Source organism: Anomaloglossus baeobatrachus, chromosome 9 (genome assembly GCF_048569485.1).
Source record: "Anomaloglossus baeobatrachus isolate aAnoBae1 chromosome 9, aAnoBae1.hap1, whole genome shotgun sequence".
In the NCBI taxonomy this organism is placed as follows: Eukaryota; Metazoa; Chordata; class Amphibia; order Anura; family Aromobatidae; genus Anomaloglossus; species Anomaloglossus baeobatrachus.
The window spans coordinates 14129737-14153803 of NC_134361.1; the positions used below are offsets into that span (position 1 = coordinate 14129737).

Consider the following 24067-nt stretch of genomic DNA (forward strand, 5'->3'; position numbering starts at 1 on the left):
AAACATCCCGGCGACTGCGCCAAACATCCCAGCGACTGCGCCAAACATCCCGGCGACTGCACCAAAGATCCCGGCGACTGCACCAAAGATTCCAGCGACTGCACCAAAGATCCCGGTGACTGCAGTAAATATCCCAGCGACTGCGCCAAAGATCCCTGCGACGGCACCAAAGATCCTGGCAACTGCGCCAAAGATCCCTGCGACTGCACCAAAGATCCTGGTAACTGCGCCAAAGATCCCGGAGACTGCAGCAAAGATCCTGGCAACTGCGCCAAAGATCCAGACGTTGGCAAGATTTCACATGTATGTGGATGTTCCACCATCCACTGAGCGCCGGCGCTGTGCCGCTCTGTTACGGAATGCGTCCATTTGTGACAGCTCCAATTGTAATCATTAAGCCATTAATTCCCCGGCAGTTCTGCGCCAGCGTAACCTTTACTGATGGATTGTAACGTTGCTAGCGCGCGGCACACCGACTAATTTCCTAAAACAATAAAACACAGAATTTCTCATTCAGAGCTCAATGAAACGCGAGCGGCGAGACCTTATTCACGCTTCACATCGAGATGCAGAGTCATGTTCCAGTCATTATCTGCCGTACTCAGCGCAGCTCAAAACCGCGGATCTGACACCCTCTATTCACACCATGTGCCTCCAAAAGCTTGTGCTTCTTGTTTTTTTTCTACTGCAATAATAAAGACACAAATTTGATATATATATATATATATACACACACACACAAACACACACACACAGAGTATATACACACACACACAGTATAAACACACACACACACAGTATACACGCACACCGTATATAGACACACACACACACACACACACACACACAGTATATACACACACACTATATACACACACACACACACAGTATATACACACACACACACACACAGTATATACACACACACACACACACACACACAGTATACACGCACACCGTATATAGACACACACACACACACACAGTATATACACACACACACACAGTATACACGCACACCGTATATAGACACACACACACACACACACACACACAGTATATACACACACACACTATATACACACACACACACAGTATATACACACACACACACACAGAGTATATACACACACACACAGTATAAACACACACACACACAGTATATACACACACACACACACAGTATACACGCACACCGTATATAGACACACACACACACACAGTATATACACACACACACACACACACAGTATACACGCACACTGTATATAGACACACACACACACACACACACAGTATATACACACACACAGTATATACACACACACACTATGTACACACACACACACAGTATATACACACATACACTATATACACACACACAGTATATACACACACACACTATATACACACACACACACGCTCCGATTCACAAGGTGCTAGAATCCTGGTGCAATAACTCCTTGTAATGTTATAATGTTGCAAGTTTTTGCACAACTTGTGTTAACAATGTAATGACTTTTGGAGTATTTACACTACTCATTGCCAGAACCACCCAATTTTGCAAAAGTGGCCTGATCTGGGGTAGGACGGGGGGGGGGGGGGTGACTAAGCCCCACAAATAATTCACAATTTACACCCATAAAATAGCCTAAATTACGCCTGAAATGCACTGACTAGAATGACACTCAGCGCCCGGCGCTAAATTCATTAGGAGGTGAATGTTTCATTGTGCGTTCGCCTGATTTTTATTTATTTTTTTACGCTCGCCATTGTGGGCTGCTATATGGGCGAGAGGTCATGACCCAGGAGAGAGAGGGGCAATTGTTCATAAAGGCTACACCGTCGCAGAGGATACAATGTATCACCATGTAACTGACACATTTTACTTATAGGTCACCTGTTCTTGCATTAATCACCAGTACATAAATGAAGAATAAATGAAAATTAGTAATGATTCTATCTCCCCTATGTACAGCAGCATGGAATCAATGGTGCTCTATAAATAAAGTAATAATAACTGGCGTCACGGACATCTTCCTCACTTTCCAGGATGCTGCGGTCACTGCTCCGGCTGCAGCACCTCTACACATGGTAACAAGCTGCTAAAAACATGTATTCTAGAGTAATACAGATTACTGGATAGTAGATTACTGGAAGGAGGGGAGAGGAGGGGGATGCAGCTGCATGTTGTGAGAGGAGAGGGGAGCAGCAGGGGAGAGACTTCTGATTGGCTCCCAGCTGTAAATGTGCCCGTCCAGTCAGCAAGCAAGAAGGGAGAAATGGTGCAGGAACAGCAGAGGGAAGAAAGACCCCAAATCTGCGCACACTTTCTGGCATCTCTACCGCGGAGTGTTACTATTACAGCATTACTATGCGCCTCCAATGGCGGTTATTCGTGTGGACACATCCTCCACTGACGCCTTTCTCCTGCGTTGCGGCTGATGGATCGGTCCTCACGGCCATTCTAGCATGTTACTCATGAGATGTGAAGATCAGGATGAGCAGGACGAGACGTCCATCTCTACCCAAGAACTCAGCCTTTCAAAACCTCGGTGTTTCCTTCTGCATTTGTAGCAAAAAAAAACAATAAACAAAGAAAACCTCAAACAGAAAAAAAACATTTAAGGCTACTTTTACACATCCGTTTTTTTTCATCAGGCCAATCTGGAAAAAAACGGATAAAATGGATCCGGTGCCAGATCCGTTTTATCCCCATTGATTTGTATTAGCGCCGGATTGTGCCGGATTGCCTTGCGTTGCTCATCCGCCAGATACTACCCCTCCCCCGCCCGTCCTCCTGTCAATCACCAATAACTCCCATCATTCACATTATTCTCCAGGATCTTCTGGACACTGGATATTAGGAATTAATTCATTAATGGTTTTTCTAAAAAAATACAAACACACAAAGTGAACGGCTGCTTTCAGGACAGATCTACAGCATGGCCCCTGCACATGGCTGCCAGAGACCTCTATACGGCTGCTTTCAGAACAGATCTACAGCATGGCCCCTGCACATGGCTGCCAGAGACCTCTATACGGCTGCTTTCAGAACAGATCTACAGCATGGCCCCTGCACATGGCTGCCAGAGACCTCTATACGGCTGCTTTCAGAACAGATCTACAGCATGGCCCCTGCACATGGCTGCCAGAGACCTCTATACAGCTGCTTTCAGGACAGATCTACAGCATGGCCCCTGCACATGGCTGCCAGAGGCCTCTATACGGCTGCTTTCAGAACAGATCTACAGCATGGCCCCCGCACATGGCTGCCAGAGACCTCTATACGGCTGCTTTCAGAACAGATCTACAGCATGGCCCCTGCACATGGCTGCCAGAGACCTCTATACGGCTGCTTTCAGAACAGATCTGCAGCATGGCCCCTGCACATGGCTGCCAGAGGCCTCTATACGGCTGCTTTCAGGACAGATCTACAGCATGGCCCCTGCACATGGCTGCCAGAGGCCTCTATATGGCTGCTTTCAGGACAGATCTACAGCATGGCCCCTGCACATGGCTGCCAGAGACCTCTATACGGCTGCTTTCAGAACAGATCTGCAGCATGGCCCCTGCACATGGCTGCCAGAGACCTCTATACGGCTGCTTTCAGAACAGATCTACAGCATGGCCCCTGCACATGGCTGCCAGAGACCTCTATACGGCTGCTTTCAGAACAGATCTGCAGCATGGCCCCTGCACATGGCTGCCAGAGACCTCTATACGGCTGCTTTCAGAACAGATCTACAGCATGGCCCCTGCACATGGCTGCCAGAGACCTCTATACGGCTGCTTTCAGAACAGATCTACAGCATGGCCCCTGCACATGGCTGCCAGAGACCTCTATACGGCTGCTTTCAGGACAGATCTACAGCATGGCCCCTGCACATGGCTGCCAGAGACCTCTATACGGCTGCTTTCAGGACAGATCTACAGCATGGCCCCCGCACATGGCTGCCAGAGACCTCTATACGGCTGCTTTCAGGACAGATCTACAGCATGGCCCCCGCACATGGCTGCCAGAGACCTCTATACGGCTGCTTTCAGAACAGATGTACAGCATGGCCCCTGCACATGGCTGCCAGAGACCTCTATACGGCTGCTTTCAGAACAGATCTGCAGCATGGCCCCTGCACATGGCTGCCAGAGACCTCTATACGGCTGCTTTCAGGACAGATCTACAGCATGGCCCCTGCACATGGCTGCCAGAGGCCTCTATATGGCTGCTTTCAGGACAGATCTACAGCATGGCCCCTGCACATGGCTGCCAGAGACCTCTATACGGCTGCTTTCAGGACAGATCTACAGCATGGCCCCCGCACATGGCTGCCAGAGACCTCTATACGGCTGCTTTCAGAACAGATGTACAGCATGGCCCCTGCACATGGCTGCCAGAGACCTCTATACGGCTGCTTTCAGAACAGATCTGCAGCATGGCCCCTGCACATGGCTGCCAGAGACCTCTATACGGCTGCTTTCAGAACAGATCTACAGCATGGCCCCTGCACATGGCTGCCAGAGACCTCTATACGGCTGCTTTCAGGACAGATCTACAGCATGGCCCCTGCACATGGCTGCCAGAGACCTCTATACGGCTGCTTTCAGAACAGATCTACAGCATGGCCCCCGCACATGGCTGCCAGAGACCTCTATACGGCTGCTTTCAGAACAGATCTACAGCATGGCCCCTGCACATGGCTGCCAGAGACCTCTATACGGCTGCTTTCAGAACAAATCTACAGCATGGCCCCTGCACATGGCTGCCAGAGACCTCTATACGGCTGCTTTCAGAACAGATCTGCAGCATGGCCCCTGCACATGGCTGCCAGAGGCCTCTATACGGCTGCTTTCAGAACAGATCTGCAGCATGGCCCCTGCACATGGCTGCCAGAGACCTCTATACGGCTGCTTTCAGAACAGATCTGCAGCATGGCCCCTGCACATGGCTGCCAGAGACCTCTATACGGCTGCTTTCAGGACAGATCTACAGCATGGCCCCTGCACATGGCTGCCAGAGACCTCTATATGGCTGCTTTCAGAACAGATCTACAGCATGGCCCCTGCACATGGCTGCCAGAGACCTCTATACGGCTGCTTTCAGAACAGATCTGCAGCATGGCCCCTGCACATGGCTGCCAGAGACCTCTATATGGCTGCTTTCAGGACAGATCTACAGCATGGCCCTGCACATGACTGCCAGAGGCCTCTATATGGCTGCTTTCAGGACAGATCTACAGCATGGCCCCTGCACATGGCTGCCAGAGACCTCTATACGGCTGCTTTCAGGACAGATCTACAGCATGGCCCCTGCACATGGCTGCCAGAGACCTCTATACGGCTGCTTTCAGAACAGATCTGCAGCATGGCCCCTGCACATGGCTGCCAGAGACCTCTATACGGCTGCTTTCAGAACAGATCTACAGCATGGCCCCTGCACATGGCTGCCAGAGGCCTCTATATGGCTGCTTTCAGAACAGATCTACAGCATGGCCCTGCACATGGCTGCCAGAGACCTCTATACGGCTGCTTTCAGAACAGATCTGCAGCATGGCCCCTGCACATGGCTGCCAGAGGCCTCTATATGGCTGCTTTCAGGACAGATCTACAGCATGGCCCCTGCACATGGCTGCCAGAGACCTCTATACGGCTGCTTTCAGGACAGATCTACAGCATGGCCCCTGCACATGGCTGCCAGAGACCTCTATACGGCTGCTTTCAGGACAGATCTACAGCATGGCCCCTGCACATGGCTGCCAGAGACCTCTATACGGCTGCTTTCAGAACAGATCTGCAGCATGGCCCCTGCACATGGCTGCCAGAGACCTCTATACGGCTGCTTTCAGAACAGATCTACAGCATGGCCCCTGCACATGGCTGCCAGAGGCCTCTATATGGCTGCTTTCAGAACAGATCTGCAGCATGGCCCCTGCACATGGCTGCCAGAGACCTCTATACGGCTGCTTTCAGGACAGATCTACAGCATGGCCCCTGCACATGGCTGCCAGAGACCTCTATATGGCTGCTTTCAGGACAGATCTGCAGCATGGCCCCTGCACATGGCTGCCAGAGACCTCTATACGGCTGCTTTCAGAACAGATCTACAGCATGGCCCCTGCACATGGCTGCCAGAGACCTCTATACGGCTGCTTTCAGGACAGATCTACAGCATGGCCCCTGCACATGGCTGCCAGAGACCTCTATACGGCTGCTTTCAGAACAGATCTACAGCATGGCCCCTGCACATGGCTGCCAGAGACCTCTATACGGCTGCTTTCAGGACAGATCTACAGCATGGCCCCTGCACATGGCTGCCAGAGACCTCTATACGGCTGCTTTCAGAACAGATCTACAGCATGGCCCCTGCACATGGCTGCCAGAGGCCTCTATATGGCTGCTTTCAGAACAGATCTGCAGCATGGCCCCTGCACATGGCTGCCAGAGACCTCTATACGGCTGCTTTCAGGACAGATCTACAGCATGGCCCCTGCACATGGCTGCCAGAGGCCTCTATACGGCTGCTTTCAGAACAGATCTACAGCATGGCCCCTGCACATGGCTGCCAGAGACCTCTATACGGCTGCTTTCAGAACAGATCTGCAGCATGGCCCCTGCACATGGCTGCCAGAGGCCTCTATACGGCTGCTTTCAGAACAGATCTACAGCATGGCCCCTGCACATGGCTGCCAGAGACCTCTATACGGCTGCTTTCAGAACAGATCTGCAGCATGGCCCCTGCACATGGCTGCCAGAGGCCTCTATACGGCTGCTTTCAGAACAGATCTACAGCATGGCCCCTGCACATGGCTGCCAGAGGCCTCTATACGGCTGCTTTCAGAACAGATCTACAGCATGGCCCCTGCACATGGCTGCCAGAGACCTCTATACGGCTGCTTTCAGAACAGATCTGCAGCATGGCCCCCGCACATGGCTGCCAGAGACCTCTATACGGCTGCTTTCAGAACAGATCTACAGCATGGCCCCTGCACATGGCTGCCAGAGGCCTCTATATGGCTGCTTTCAGAACAGATCTACAGCATGGCCCCTGCACATGGCTGCCAGAGACCTCTATACGGCTGCTTTCAGAACAGATCTGCAGCATGGCCCCTGCACATGGCTGCCAGAGACCTCTATACGGCTGCTTTCAGAACAGATCTACAGCATGGCCCCTGCACATGGCTGCCAGAGACCTCTATACGGCTGCTTTCAGAACAGATCTACAGCATGGCCCCCGCACATGGCTGCCAGAGACCTCTATATGGCTGCTTTCAGAACAGATCTACAGCATGGCCCCTGCACATGGCTGCCAGAGACCTCTATACGGCTGCTTTCAGAACAGATCTACAGCATGGCCCCTGCACATGGCTGCCAGAGACCTCTATACGGCTGCTTTCAGAACAGATCTACAGCATGGCCCCTGCACATGGCTGCCAGAGACCTCTATACGGCTGCTTTCAGAACAGATCTGCAGCATGGCCCCTGCACATGGCTGCCAGAGACCTCTATACGGCTGCTTTCAGAACAGATCTACAGCATGGCCCCCGCACATGGCTGCCAGAGACCTCTATACGGCTGCTTTCAGAACAGATCTACAGCATGGCCCCTGCACATGGCTGCCAGAGACCTCTATACGGCTGCTTTCAGAACAAATCTACAGCATGGCCCCTGCACATGGCTGCCAGAGACCTCTATACGGCTGCTTTCAGAACAGATCTACAGCATGGCCCCTGCACATGGCTGCCAGAGACCTCTATACGGCTGCTTTCAGAACAGATCTGCAGCATGGCCCCCGCACATGGCTGCCAGAGGCCTCTATACGGCTGCTTTCAGGACAGATCTACAGCATGGCCCCTGCACATGGCTGCCAGAGACCTCTATACGGCTGCTTTCAGAACAGATCTACAGCATGGCCCCTGCACATGGCTGCCAGAGGCCTCTATACGGCTGCTTTCAGAACAGATCTGCAGCATGGCCCCTGCACATGGCTGCCAGAGACCTCTATACGGCTGCTTTCAGGACAGATCTACAGCATGGCCCCTGCACATGGCTGCCAGAGACCTCTATACGGCTGCTTTCAGAACAGATCTGCAGCATGGCCCCTGCACATGGCTGCCAGAGACCTCTATACGGCTGCTTTCAGGACAGATCTACAGCATGGCCCCTGCACATGGCTGCCAGAGACCTCTATACGGCTGCTTTCAGAACAGATCTACAGCATGGCCCCTGCACATGGCTGCCAGAGACCTCTATACGGCTGCTTTCAGGACAGATCTACAGCATGGCCCCTGCACATGGCTGCCAGAGACCTCTATACGGCTGCTTTCAGAACAGATCTACAGCATGGCCCCTGCACATGGCTGCCAGAGACCTCTATACGGCTGCTTTCAGAACAGATCTGCAGCATGGCCCCTGCACATGGCTGCCAGAGGCCTCTATATGGCTGCTTTCAGAACAGATCTACAGCATGGCCCCTGCACATGGCTGCCAGAGACCTCTATACGGCTGCTTTCAGAACAGATCTGCAGCATGGCCCCTGCACATGGCTGCCAGAGACCTCTATACGGCTGCTTTCAGAACAGATCTACAGCATGGCCCCTGCACATGGCTGCCAGAGACCTCTATACGGCTGCTTTCAGAACAGATCTACAGCATGGCCCCTGCACATGGCTGCCAGAGACCTCTATACGGCTGCTTTCAGGACAGATCTGCAGCATGGCCCCTGCACATGGCTGCCAGAGGCCTCTATATGGCTGCTTTCAGGACAGATCTGCAGCATGGCCCCTGCACATGGCTGCCAGAGACCTCTATACGGCTGCTTTCAGGACAGATCTGCAGCATGGCCCCTGCACATGGCTGCCAGAGACCTCTATACGGCTGCTTTCAGAACAGATCTGCAGCATGGCCCCTGCACATGGCTGCCAGAGACCTCTATACGGCTGCTTTCAGGACAGATCTGCAGCATGGCCCCTGCACATGGCTGCCAGAGACCTCTATATGGCTGCTTTCAGAACAGATCTGCAGCATGGCCCCTGCACATGGCTGCCAGAGACCTCTATACGGCTGCTTTCAGAACAGATCTACAGCATGGCCCCTGCACATGGCTGCCAGAGGCCTCTATACGGCTGCTTTCAGAACAGATCTGCAGCATGGCCCCTGCACATGGCTGCCAGAGACCTCTATACGGCTGCTTTCAGAACAGATCTGCAGCATGGCCCCTGCACATGGCTGCCAGAGGCCTCTATATGGCTGCTTTCAGGACAGATCTGCAGCATGGCCCCTGCACATGGCTGCCAGAGGCCTCTATACGGCTGCTTTCAGAACAGATCTGCAGCATGGCCCCTGCACATGGCTGCCAGAGGCCTCTATATGGCTGCTTTCAGGACAGATCTGCAGCATGGCCCCTGCACATGGCTGCCAGAGACCTCTATACGGCTGCTTTCAGAACAGATCTGCAGCATGGCCCCTGCACATGGCTGCCAGAGGCCTCTATACGGCTGCTTTCAGAACAGATCTGCAGCATGGCCCCTGCACATGGCTGCCAGAGACCTCTATACGGCTGCTTTCAGAACAGATCTGCAGCATGGCCCCTGCACATGGCTGCCAGAGGCCTCTATATGGCTGCTTTCAGGACAGATCTACAGCATGGCCCTGCACATGGCTGCCAGAGACCTCTATACGGCTGCTTTCAGGACAGATCTACAGCATGGCCCCTGCACATGGCTGCCAGAGGCCTCTATATGGCTGCTTTCAGGACAGATCTACAGCATGGCCCCTGCACATGGCTGCCAGAGACCTCTATACGGCTGCTTTCAGAACAGATCTACAGCATGGCCCCTGCACATGGCTGCCAGAGACCTCTATACGGCTGCTTTCAGAACAGATCTGCAGCATGGCCCCTGCACATGGCTGCCAGAGACCTCTATACGGCTGCTTTCAGAACAGATCTACAGCATGGCCCCTGCACATGGCTGCCAGAGGCCTCTATACGGCTGCTTTCAGAACAGATCTGCAGCATGGCCCCTGCACATGGCTGCCAGAGACCTCTATACGGCTGCTTTCAGGACAGATCTGCAGCATGGCCCCTGCACATGGCTGCCAGAGACCTCTATACGGCTGCTTTCAGAACAGATCTACAGCATGGCCCCTGCACATGGCTGCCAGAGACCTCTATACGGCTGCTTTCAGAACAGATCTACAGCATGGCCCCTGCACATGGCTGCCAGAGACCTCTATACGGCTGCTTTCAGAACAGATCTGCAGCATGGCCCCTGCACATGGCTGCCAGAGACCTCTATACGGCTGCTTTCAGGACAGATCTACAGCATGGCCCCTGCACATGGCTGCCAGAGACCTCTATACGGCTGCTTTCAGGACAGATCTACAGCATGGCCCCTGCACATGGCTGCCAGAGACCTCTATATGGCTGCTTTCAGGACAGATCTACAGCATGGCCCCTGCACATGGCTGCCAGAGACCTCTATACGGCTGCTTTCAGAACAGATCTGCAGCATGGCCCCTGCACATGGCTGCCAGAGGCCTCTATATGGCTGCTTTCAGGACAGATCTACAGCATGGCCCCTGCACATGGCTGCCAGAGGCCTCTATATGGCTGCTTTCAGGACAGATCTGCAGCATGGCCCCTGCACATGGCTGCCAGAGGCCTCTATACGGCTGCTTTCAGAACAGATCTGCAGCATGGCCCCTGCACATGGCTGCCAGAGGCCTCTATACGGCTGCTTTCAGAACAGATCTGCAGCATGGCCCCTGCACATGGCTGCCAGAGACCTCTATACGGCTGCTTTCAGAACAGATCTGCAGCATGGCCCCTGCACATGGCTGCCAGAGGCCTCTATATGGCTGCTTTCAGGACAGATCTGCAGCATGGCCCCTGCACATGGCTGCCAGAGACCTCTATACGGCTGCTTTCAGAACAGATCTGCAGCATGGCCCCTGCACATGGCTGCCAGAGGCCTCTATATGGCTGCTTTCAGAACAGATCTACAGCATGGCCCCTGCACATGGCTGCCAGAGGCCTCTATACGGCTGCTTTCAGAACAGATCTGCAGCATGGCCCCTGCACATGGCTGCCAGAGACCTCTATACGGCTGCTTTCAGGACAGATCTACAGCATGGCCCCCGCACATGGCTGCCAGAGGCCTCTATACGGCTGCTTTCAGAACAGATCTGCAGCATGGCCCCTGCACATGGCTGCCAGAGACCTCTATACGGCTGCTTTCAGAACAGATCTGCAGCATGGCCCCTGCACATGGCTGCCAGAGACCTCTATACGGCTGCTTTCAGGACAGATCTGCAGCATGGCCCCTGCACATGGCTGCCAGAGGCCTCTATATGGCTGCTTTCAGGACAGATCTGCAGCATGGCCCCTGCACATGGCTGCCAGAGGCCTCTATACGGCTGCTTTCAGAACAGATCTGCAGCATGGCCCCTGCACATGGCTGCCAGAGGCCTCTATATGGCTGCTTTCAGGACAGATCTGCAGCATGGCCCCTGCACATGGCTGCCAGAGACCTCTATACGGCTGCTTTCAGAACAGATCTGCAGCATGGCCCCTGCACATGGCTGCCAGAGGCCTCTATACGGCTGCTTTCAGAACAGATCTGCAGCATGGCCCCTGCACATGGCTGCCAGAGGCCTCTATATGGCTGCTTTCAGGACAGATCTACAGCATGGCCCCTGCACATGGCTGCCAGAGACCTCTATACGGCTGCTTTCAGAACAGATCTGCAGCATGGCCCCTGCACATGGCTGCCAGAGACCTCTATACGGCTGCTTTCAGAACAGATCTACAGCATGGCCCCTGCACATGGCTGCCAGAGGCCTCTATACGGCTGCTTTCAGAACAGATCTGCAGCATGGCCCCTGCACATGGCTGCCAGAGGCCTCTATATGGCTGCTTTCAGGACAGATCTACAGCATGGCCCCTGCACATGGCTGCCAGAGACCTCTATACGGCTGCTTTCAGAACAGATCTGCAGCATGGCCCCTGCACATGGCTGCCAGAGGCCTCTATATGGCTGCTTTCAGGACAGATCTACAGCATGGCCCCTGCACATGGCTGCCAGAGGCCTCTATATGGCTGCTTTCAGGACAGATCTGCAGCATGGCCCCTGCACATGGCTGCCAGAGGCCTCTATACGGCTGCTTTCAGAACAGATCTGCAGCATGGCCCCTGCACATGGCTGCCAGAGGCCTCTATACGGCTGCTTTCAGAACAGATCTGCAGCATGGCCCCTGCACATGGCTGCCAGAGACCTCTATACGGCTGCTTTCAGAACAGATCTGCAGCATGGCCCCTGCACATGGCTGCCAGAGGCCTCTATATGGCTGCTTTCAGGACAGATCTGCAGCATGGCCCCTGCACATGGCTGCCAGAGACCTCTATACGGCTGCTTTCAGAACAGATCTGCAGCATGGCCCCTGCACATGGCTGCCAGAGGCCTCTATATGGCTGCTTTCAGAACAGATCTACAGCATGGCCCCTGCACATGGCTGCCAGAGACCTCTATACGGCTGCTTTCAGAACAGATCTGCAGCATGGCCCCTGCACATGGCTGCCAGAGGCCTCTATACGGCTGCTTTCAGAACAGATCTGCAGCATGGCCCCTGCACATGGCTGCCAGAGGCCTCTATACGGCTGCTTTCAGAACAGATCTGCAGCATGGCCCCTGCACATGGCTGCCAGAGGCCTCTATATGGCTGCTTTCACACATCAGTTTTTTGGCATCAGGATCGATCCGGCGAAAAAACTGATTAGCCGGATCCGGTGGAAAAACGGATCAGTTGCATCAGTTTTTTCCATCAGTTCCTTTGGGTTTTTGCCGGATCCGTTGTGATACTGAACATGCTCAGTATCAGGTTTTTTTTGCCGCATTACGCCGGCGTCCATATGGTTCCATTATAAAACACGCTGTATGGCGCCGGATCTGGCATGATACAGTTTTTCGCCGGAGACAAAAAACGTTCCGATCAGGCTGGTTTCACACATCCGGCTTTTCACCTGTTTGCCGGATTCAGCGCACGCCAGTACAGTGTATACAGTACAATGGCAGCGCTGCAACTTCCGGGTCACATGACAGCATGTGACCAGCGCTTTTCGCGCTGCCATTGTACTGTATACACTGTACTGGCGTGCGCCAAATCCGGCAAACTGACGAAAAGCCGGATGTGTGAAACCAGCCTCAGCGTTCCATCCGGCACAATCTGGCGCTAATAGAAGTCTATGGGGGAAAAAACGGATCCGGTGGCAACAGACATCGGATCTGTTTTTTCAGGTTTTTGCCGGATTGTGCCTGATAGCAAAAAACTGATGTATGAAAGCAGCCTAAGAGCGCAGGGACGTGTCTGCGGGGTCCGGGGCCCCAGCTGGGAGCCGCGCTGCAGAATCGTCACACTGGTTACAAGAGGAGCAAAACAGAGATCCCCTGGAGCAGAAGTGACAAAACGCAAAACGCTGGGGTCTGGAGGAAAAAGCAGAGGTGCTCAGGATCATGAAGCAAGAGCAAAATGAAGCTCCAGCAGCACCGGACGCCCCCTGATGTCCGAAGAGGCTTGGGGTGCACTTACTCACATCCATCCACAGGTCCTCGGGTCTCAGCTCTCTACCCCCACAGATCTGACTCACATTGCAGGATGAAGGGGCCCCAGAGCATTAGCGCCATCTGCAGCCGTAACCGCACGTTACAGGGACAACACCAATAAGATCACCCCACCTCGCACACTGTATCTGGGTGTGGGGGATTGTGGCCCCCGGGGGTCGCGGACGAGTTGCAGCCACTAACCTGCATTGGAGTTGAGCTCCTCGTTCTCGGACTCGGTCCCGTTCTGGCTGCCGCTCCCGTGGAGGCTGCTAATGGCCATCAGCTTCATCTTCTGCAGTTTCATGGCTTCTGCCATCGCAGCCGCTGTGAGTCCTGAGGGAGAAACAAACCTGTGGTCAGATGTTGTATGGAAATATCCGTGTCATAAATAAATGTACAATATACTGGACACAGAAGAGTCCCCCACAAATGTCCCTGACCCCCACTGTCCTCGGAGAGATGAGACACCTTCCATATTATACAGAACTAGGACCCTCGTCAATACCAAGAGCACGGCTCGGTGCCGCACCACTGGACTGGAGAGCGGCCAGAACCAGAACCACCGCTCCTTCCAAAGACGCAGTTCAGAGCCGCGTTCTCGGGATCGGTGGGTCCCAGGACTCAGAACCTTATCACCAATATGTGGCCATGTGATCACCTGTATATGGGGGAAACGCTTTCGTCCTGATATAAAGCTCAATTCTGAAACTTTCCTATGTACATTAGGGCTGATTCCATAAAACGGCGCGGAGCACGACCGTCCTATAAGGGTCAGATCCAGTCACAGGAGCACAATGAATGAGTGGTGAGCGCCTCCACGTGCCGCGCCAGAAATGTGCAAGGGCCTGACACTTTTACTGAACAGAACAGGTGGGTGCAGCCACACCCTGCCCCGGCGTATCACCGGCATATCCCCAGCATCGCCCCGGCATCTCCCCAGTGTATCCCCGGCATATCCCCGGTGTCTCCTCGGCATATCCCCAGTGTATCCCCGGCATATCCCCAGTGAGTGCCCAGCGTATCCCCGGCATATTTCCAGCTTATCCCCAGTGTATCCCCAGCATCTGTCCAGCGTCTCCCCAGCATCTCCCCGGCGTCTCCCCAGCATCTCCCCGGCATCTCCCCAGCATCTCCCCGGCGTCTCCCCGGCGTCTCCCCAGCATCTCCCCGGCGTCTCCCCAGCATCTCCCCGGCATCTCCCCAGCATCTCCCCGGCATCTCCCCAGCATCTCCCCGGCGTCTCCCCAGCGTCTCCCCGGCGTCTCCCCAGCATCTCCCCGGCATCTCCCCAGCATCTCCCCGGCGTCTCCCCGGCGTCTCCCCAGCATCTCCCCAGCATCTCCCCGGCGTCTCCCCAGCATCTCCCCGGCGTCTCCCCAGCATCTCCCCGGCATCTCCCCAGCATCTCCCCGGCGTCTCCCCAGCATCTCCCCAGCATCTCCCCGGCGTCTCTTCAGCATCTCCCCGGCGTCTCCCCAACATCTCCCCGGCGTCTCCCCAGCATCTCCCCGGCGTCTCCCCAGCATCTGTCCAGCGTCTCCCCGGCGTCTCCCCAGCATCTCCCCGGCGTCTCCCCAGCATCTCCCCGGCATCTCCCCAGCATCTCCCCGGCGTCTCCCCAGCATCTCCCCGGCATCTCCCCGGCGTCTCTTCAGCATCTCCCCGGCGTCTCCCCAACATCTCCCCGGCGTCTCCCCAGCATCTCCCCGGCGTCTCCCCAGCATCTGTCCAGCGTCTCCCCGGCGTCTCACCAGCATCTCCCCGGCATCTCCCCGGCGTCTCCCCGGCATCTCCCCAGCATCTCCCCGGCATCTCCCCGGCATCTTCTCGGCATCTCCCCGGCGTCTCCCCGGCATCTCCCCGGCGTCTCCCCGGCGTCTTCCCGGCGTCTCCCCGGCGTCTCCCCGGCGTCTCCCCGGCCTCTCCCCAGTGTATCCCCAGCATCTCCCCAGCGTATCCCCAGCATCTCCCCAGCATCTCCCCGGCGTCTCCCCAGCATCTCCACGGCGTCTCCCCAGCATATCCCCGGCATCTCCCCGGCGTCTCCCCGGCATCTCCCCGGCGTCTCCCCAGCATCTCCCCAGCATATCCCCGGCGCCTCTCCAGCATCTCCCCAGCGTATCCCCGGCATCTCCCCAGCGTATCCCCGGCGTTGCCCCGATGGCTCCCCAGCATATCCCCGGCGTCTCTCCAGCATCTCCCCGGCGTCTCCCCAGCATCTCCCCGGCGTCTCCCCAGCATCTCCCCGGCGTCTCCCCAGCATATCCCTGGCGCCTCTCCAGCATCTCCCCAGCGTATCCCCGGCATCTCCCCAGCGTATCCCCGGCGTTGCCCCGATGGCTCCCCAGCATATCCCCGGCGTCTCTCCAGCATCTCCCCGGCGTCTCCCCGGCCTCTCCCCAGCGTATCCCCGGCGTTGCCCTGATGGCTCCCCAGCATCTCCCCGGCGGTCTCCCCAGCATATCCCCGGTGTCTCCCCAGCGTATCCCCGGCGTTGCCCCGATGGCTCCCCAGCATATCCCCGGCGTCTCTCCAGCATCTCCCCGGCCTCTCCCCAGCGTATCCCCGGCGTTGCCCTGATGGCTCCCCAGCATATCCCCGGCGTCTCTCCAGCATCTCCCCGGCGTCTCCCCAGCATCTCCCCGGCGTCTCCCCAGCATCTCCCCAGCGTCTCCCCAGCATCTCCCCGGCGTCTCCCCAGCATCTCCCCGGCGTATCCCCGGCATCTCCCCAGCATCTCCCCGGCCTCTCCCCAGCGTATCCCCGGCATCTCCCCAGCTTTGTGTATGTGTTTATCTTCACTCTGCTTGCTGTCAGTGAATGAAGCCGTGTTCTAGCTGCACACTGAGCACTTCTCACATCTGAGGTTTGTTACAAGGTCTCCAGGCCACACACTCCTCACATTTCCCTTCTGCGCTGGAGGTTTTTACAATCAGTCTGGAGTTCTGAGACCGGATACAATTGTAACAAACTCTTATTTAGGAGACGTTTGAGGTCAGAGCTGGATTTTCAGCTTCTAGATATAAGCAGGAATATCTTAAAGGAGGCGCGTCTCCCAAATTGACAGTATAACCCCAGCACACGGCCGGGAAGGGGATTTCACCCCCATAAAAATCACACAAGTTTACTCAAACATGCAAATTAGAGTGCAGAGTGGGTGTGGCCAAGCAGCTCCGTGCGCCTCTGGTTTTGCATGCCCCGCCCCCTCTTAGTGATGAAAACAAACACCAGGATAATTGTGGTATACTCCGCGCTGCTGTACAAAGAATCACTCCAAATAATAAAAGCAATGGTGATGGTTTATTCTACGCGTTTCGAAGAGATATCCCCTCTTCTTCCTCAGGAAAATCCACCGAAAAAATCCCCCTTTAGTGATTGACAGCGCTAGTTTTGCATGCCCCGCCCCCTCTTAGTGATTGACAGTGCTGGTTTTGCATGCCCCGCCCCCTCTTAGTGATTGACAGCGCTGGTTTTGCATGCCCCGCCCCCTCTTAGTGATTGACAGCGCTGGTTTTGCATGCCTTGCCTCCTCTTAGTGATTGACAGCACTGATTTTGCATGCCCCGCCTCCTCTTAGTGATTGAAAGCACTAGTTTTGCATGCCCCGCCCCCTGTTAGTGATTGACAGCACTGGTTTTGCATGCCCCACCCCCTCTTACTGATTGACAGCGCTGGTTTTGCATGCCTCGCCTCCTCTTAGTGATTGACAGTGCTGGTTTTGCATGCCCCTCCCCCTCTTAGTGATTGTCAGCACTGGTTTTGCATGCTCCTCCTCCTCTTAGTGATTGAAAGCACTGGTTTTGCATGCCCCGCCCCCTGTTAGTGATTGACAGCACTGGTTTTGCATGCCCCACCCCCTCTTACTGATTGACAGCGCTGGTTTTGCATGTCTCGCCTCCTCTTAGTGATTGACAGTGCTGGTTTTGCATGCTTCTCCCCCTCTTAGTGATTGTCAGCACTGGTTTTGCATGCTCCTCCTCCTGTTAGTGATTGACAGCGCTGTCTTGCCTGCAGTGAGTGTTCTGAACAGAGAGCGGAGTTTCTGCAGTTCGGAGGCTGCAATCAGGACACTAGGAACAATTTTAATAAGGACTAAATGCCCTACAAGGAGATGTGTGCCATGAATGTGTCCCATCCAGGGGAGCCCTTGGGCGAGTCTGCCATCAGAAGGTCCCAGCGCCTCGCTGCTGGCAGATCCACTGCTGTTATTTGAATAACATCTTTTTGCTAATAGTGCTGTAAGGGTTAAGCACCCTTTCCTGCCTGGCTGCGGGCTGTAGTTTTCAATCTCCGGTGCAGCTCTTTGTGATCACCCCCCTTCAGTATATAAGGTCATGTTCTAATCAGCTGATGCCTGTGACAGAAACTGTTTCCTCGTTTCTATGTGGTCCACTTTGGAAGTAGCCTGCTCTGGAAGAAGCCATGTTGTGTGCAGCGGTGGTGACAGCGGCACTGAAGGTGTCTGGAGAGTTTTCCTTTTCATGTCTATTTCCCCTGCCTGTTTTCCTACCCTTGTGTTTCTGTATTGTAATGGAGAGACTAGCGATCTCGTCGGCCTGCTCACTAGCCAGGGTGAGTCAAGGGCAAATGAGGGTTTAGGAATGTGGTCGGTGAAGGGGTGAAAGACCCGTATAGAAACGTCAGGGAGTGCAGGGTTCAGCCACAGGTGAGTGCAGGTGGTGACCGCGCTCCCCTCTCCCTAGCACCAGGGAACTCTGTTGTATCTTGACCCCTGTGCGTAGTGACACCTACTGGGGGTTTTTTGGTATCTGGTTTATTCATCCATCACTGCCCCGCGGGGGTCATTCCTCCATCACTTCCCAAGGGGGTCATTCCTCCATCATTTTCCCGCAGGGGTCATCCCTCCATCACTGTCCCGTGGAGGTCATTCCTCCATCACTGTCTCGTGGAGGTCATTCCTCCATCACTGTCTCGTGGAGGTCATTCCTCCATCACTGTCCCGTGGAGGTCATTCCTCCATCACTGTCCCGTGGAGGTCATTCCTCCATCACTGTCCCGTGGAGGTCATTCCTCCATCACTGTCCCGTGGAGGTCATTTCTCCATCACTGTCTCGTGGAGGTCATTCCTCCATCACTGTCTCGTGGAGGTCATTCCTCCATCACTGTCTCGTGGAGGTCATTCCTCCATCACTGTCTCGTGGAGGTCATTCCTCCATCACTGTCCCGTGGAGGTCATTCCTCCATCACTGTCCCGTGGAGGTCATTCCTCCATCACTGTCTCGTGGAGGTCATTCCTCCATCACTGTCCCGTGGAGGTCATTCCTCCATCACTGTCTCGTGGGGGTCATTCCTCAGCGTTTCAATAGCTGCAGAGTGTTGCACAACCCATAGCAGTAGACCACGTGACTGCCAGGGGATCCAAAAGCAGGGGCGGTCCTAGCACCAGATGGCCCCACCCCTGCCCAGCGCCCACCTGCTCCTGACATACATTGATTTGCACGCAGAGGACTCCCACATTTGCTCCTTACCGGGCCAGTGCCGGATGTTTTACACAGCAAACGCCCCCCACTAACTGCAGTGATTGAAGTGAGCTCCGATGAATATTGTTTAACCCTTCAAATGCCACGATGAACAGTAATCACAGCGTCTACAAGTGGTTGAGTTCTATAATTGCACCTGTCCCTCCCCCCACTGACCCCCCCAATGATGCAATCATGGATGCTCAATATATTATTTAATGGCATCTGGGAGCCCAGGAGTTGGTCCCAATTCAGAGCTTCATCATGGGACCCATGGATTGCTATGTGCCCCTGTACCCAACAATATTGAACAAATGGAGAAGGGGAAGCGTTTAAAGTGCAGCTGGACTACAGCCCCTTAAATGCCGTGCAGAGTGATGGGGTCCAGGTCCCGAGACCCTTACAGACGACTAACACTACTGGTCAGAAACGCTCATGACCATCGGCCATACAATCCCACAGACGTCCTCCAGCCCATGCAGGGCCGGATTAAGGTTGGTGGGGGCCCCTGGGCAGAAAATCTGGTGGGGGCCCCATAAACGTTAACATTTTTAGCCATAACAGTAGAGCACGAACTGTAGCATTTAGATATAAATCCAATAAACATGTATCTTAAGGCCCCGTCACACTAAGCAACATCGCTAGCAACATCGCTGCTAACGAACAACTTTTGTGACGTTGCTAGCGATGTTGCTGTGTGTGACATCCAGCAACAACCTGGCCCCTGCTGTGAGGTCGTTGGTTGTTGCTGAATGTCCTGGGCCATTTTTTAGTTGTTGCTGTCCCGCTGTGAAGCACAGATCGCTGTGTGTGACAGCAAGACAGCAACAACTAAATGTGCAGGCAGCAGGAGCCGGCTTCTGCAGAGGCTGGTAACCAATGTAAACATCGGGTAACCAAGAATCCCTGTCCTTGGTTACCCGATATTTACCTTTGATACCAGCCTCCGCTGCTCTCACTATCAGTGCCGGCTCCTGCTCTGTGCACATGTAGCTGCAGCACACATCGGGTTAATTAACCCGATGTGTGCTGTAACTAGGAGAGCAAGGAGCCAGCGCTAAGCATTGTGCGCTGCTCCCTGCTCTGTGCACATTTAGCTGCAGCACACATCGGGTAATTAACCCGATGTGTGCTGTAACTAGGAGAGCAGGGAGCCAGCGCTCAGTGTGCGCTGCTTCCTGCTCTCTGCACGTGTAGCTGCGTGCGCTGGTAACCAAGGTAAATATCGGGTTGGTTACCCGATATTTACCTTAGTTACCAAGCGCAGCATCTTCCACGCGGCGCTGGGGGCTTGTCACTGGTTGCTGGTGAGCTCACCAGCAACTTGTGTAGCGACGCTCCAGCGATCCCTGCCAGGTCAGGTTGCTGGTGGGATCGCTGGAGCGTCGCAGTGTGACATCTCACCAGCAACCTCCTAGCAACTTACCAGCGATCCCCATCGTTGTTGGGATCGCTAGTAAGTTGCTTAGTGTGACTGGACCTTTACCCTGATCTGCCATATTCAGATTTACAGGACTACAATACAGATACAGTCCAGGATAACTCACAGCCGTCACTTATACACACAGTACAATACAGATACAGTCCAGGATAACTCACAGCCGTCACTTATACACACAGTACAATACAGATACAGTCCAGGATCACTCACAGCCGTCACTTATACACACAGTACAATACAGATACAGTCCAGGATCACTCACAGCCATCACTTATACAAAGAAAGTAGAGTAAAGGGGGCTTTACACGCTGCGACATCGCTAATGCGGAGTCGTTGGGGTCACGGAATTCGTGACGCACATTCGGCCGCATTAGCGATGCCGTTTCGTGTGACACCGATAAGCGATTTTGCATCGTTGCAATAACGTGCAAAATCGCTAATCGGCGACATGGGGGTCCATTCTCTAATATCGTTGCTGCAGCAGTAACGAAGTTGTTCCTCGTTCCTGCGGCAGCACACATCGCTCCGTGTGACACCGCAGGAACGAGGAAGCTCTCCTTACCTGCCTCCCGGCCGCTATGCAGAAGGAAGGAGGTGGGCGGGATGTTACATCCCGCTCATCTCCACCCCTCCGCTGCTATTGGGCGGCGGTTAAGTGACGCTTCAGTGGCGTCGCTGTGACGCCGCATGGACCGCCCCCTTAGAAAGGAGGCGGTTCGCCGGTCACAGCGACGTCGCCGGACAGGTAAGTATGTGTGACGGCTCTGGGCGATGTTGTGCGGCACGGGCAGCGATTTGCCCGTGTCGCGCAACAGATGGGGGCGGGTACGCACGCTAGCGATATCGGGACCGATATCGCAGCGTGTAAAGCGGCCTTTACTCACATATTTTTAATTGATCCCAATGTTAAGGCAGCCAGGGACGGCTCCAGGTTTTTGTGGTCCCCGGTTGAGTCTCAGTGGGCCCCATCCACACACAGACACGCACATACACATACAGGCATACGTACATATACATATTTGAAGACAAATTCACAAAAATACATTTAAACAGACAAATATATGCACAGTCATATACACTGACATACATGCAGACACAGACGCATTACAGGTGTTAATATGGAGAAGTCACAAGCAGCCTCACTCACCTCTCCCGCTTGTTTCCAGCTCCTCCAGGACATATGGCTGTGTTGCATGATGGCCATCAATAACAGACATGACTGCACACCATGCACACTGACACAGCACTGATGTATATACATCACAGGAGGGGCTGGGGCCTACAATAAATACATTACAGGAGGGGCAGGGGGCATAGACATTACTGGGGGGGGCATAGACGTTACTGGAGTGGCAAACCGCTCTGGTGGCGTACACATTACTGGGATGGGTGGTTTAGCGCTCTGGGGGACCCATATAGTTCTGGGGTGCCGCATAGACTGCTCTGATTCATATATACACACACACACAGCTCTGCTTCAAACACACAGCTCTGCTTCACACACACAGCTCTGCTTCACACCACACATCTTTCTTCAGCTCTGCTTCACACACACACACAGCTCTGCTTCACACACACACACAGCTCTGCTTCACACCACACATCTTTCTTCAGCTCTGCTTCACACACACACACAGCTCTGCTTCACACACACACACAGCTCTGCTTCACACCACAAATCTTTCTTCAGCTCTGCTTCACACATAGCTCTGCTTCACACCACACATCTTTCTTCAGCTCTGCTTCACACACAGCTCTGCTTCACACCACACATCTTTCTTCAGCTCTGCTTCACACACACACACACACACACACAGCTCTGCTTCACACCACACATCTTTCTTCAGCTCTGCTTCTCTCACACACACACAGCTCTGCTTCACACCACACATCTTTCTTCAGCTCTGCTTCTCTCACACACACACAGCTCTGCTTCACACACAGACACACACACAGCTCTGCTTCACACACAGACACACACACAGCTCTGCTTCACACCACACATTTCTTCAGCTCTGCTTCACACACACACAGCTCTCTTTCACACACACTCACACACAGCTCTGCTTCACACACAGACACACACACAGCTCTGCTTCACACCACACATATTTCTTCAGCTCTGCTTCACACACAGCTCTGCTTCACACACACAGCTCTCTTTCACACACACACACAGCTCTGCTTCACACACAGACACACACACAGCTCTGCTTCACACCACACATTTCTTCAGCTCTGCTTCACACACAGCTCTGCTTCACACACACACAGCTCTCTTTCACACACACACTCACACACACAGCTCTGCTTCACACACAGACACACACACACACAGCTCTGCTTCACACCACACATATTTCTTCAGCTCTGCTTCACACACAGCTCTGCTTCACACACACACAGCTCTCTTTCACACACACTCACACACACAGCTCTGCTTCACACACAGCTCTGCTTCACACCACACATCTTTCTTCAGCTCTGCTTCACACACACACAGCTCTGCTTCACACCACACATCTTTCTTCAGCTCTGCTTCACACACACACACACACACACAGCTCTGCTTCACACCACACATCTTTCTTCAGCTCTGCTTCTCTCACACACACACAGCTCTGCTTCACACCACACATCTTTCTTCAGCTCTGCTTCTCTCACACACACACAGCTCTGCTTCACACCACACATCTTTCTTCAGCTCTGCTTCTCTCACACAGACACACACACACACACACACACACAGCTCTGCTTCACACCACACATATTTCTTCAGCTCTGCTTCACACACACACAGCTCTCTTTCACACACACACTCACACACACAGCTCTGCTTCACACACACAGCTCTGCATCACACCACACAGCTCTGCATCACACCACACAGCTCTGCATCACACCACACAGCTCAGCATCACACCACACATCTTTCTTCAGCTCTGTCCCTACCTGCTCTGATGCCATCCTCCTGCTGCTCCGGTATAGGCCGCCATCGTCCTGCTGCTGTTCCGGTGCCGCGGCCATTCTCCTGCTCCGGTTAGTCTCCTCTCCTGGCCGCGGCGTGGGTCTTCTCCGCGGCCGGCCGCGCGCGTGGGTCCTCTCCTCCGCGGCCGGCCAGCCAGCCGGCCGCCCGCGTGGGTCCTCTCCTCCGCGGCCGGCCAGCCAGCCGGCCGCCCGCGTGGGTCCTCTCCTCCGCGGCCGGCCAGGCAGCCGGCCGCCCGCGTGGGTCCTCTCCTCCGCGGCCGGCCAGCCGGCCGCGCGCGTGGGTCTTCTCCGCGGCGGCGTCCTGCTGTGACGTCCGCGGCGTCCTGCTGTGACGTCCGCAGCATTGGACGCCGCAGCAGAGCAGGGAGCAGGCACACCTCTGACCCCGGAAGTACAAACGATGGTACTTCCGAGGTCAATCAGCGTCCTGTGCCCGCAGCTTGTTTTTGCGTCTTAGAGACGCAGATACAAATAAATGTAGGTGCCCCCCCCCCCCGAAAACACAGCTGATTTAGACTGTCTTAACGGAGGGGGAGCGGGTGTGAAGAAAAGAAAAAAAAATT

General features: G+C 54.5%; 1 protein-coding gene across 1 annotated transcript in view; it reads right to left on the bottom strand.

Annotated features, from left to right (window-relative positions):
* The window catches only part of DACH2 (dachshund family transcription factor 2), a 393174-nt gene that overhangs the window by 149554 nt on the left and 219553 nt on the right, over positions 1-24067 (bottom strand). Inside the window, exon 3 of the mRNA XM_075323069.1 lies at positions 13797-13928. Within this exon, the coding sequence (XP_075179184.1) occupies positions 13797-13928 (132 nt within the window). The remainder of the gene's footprint in view (positions 1-13796; positions 13929-24067) is intronic.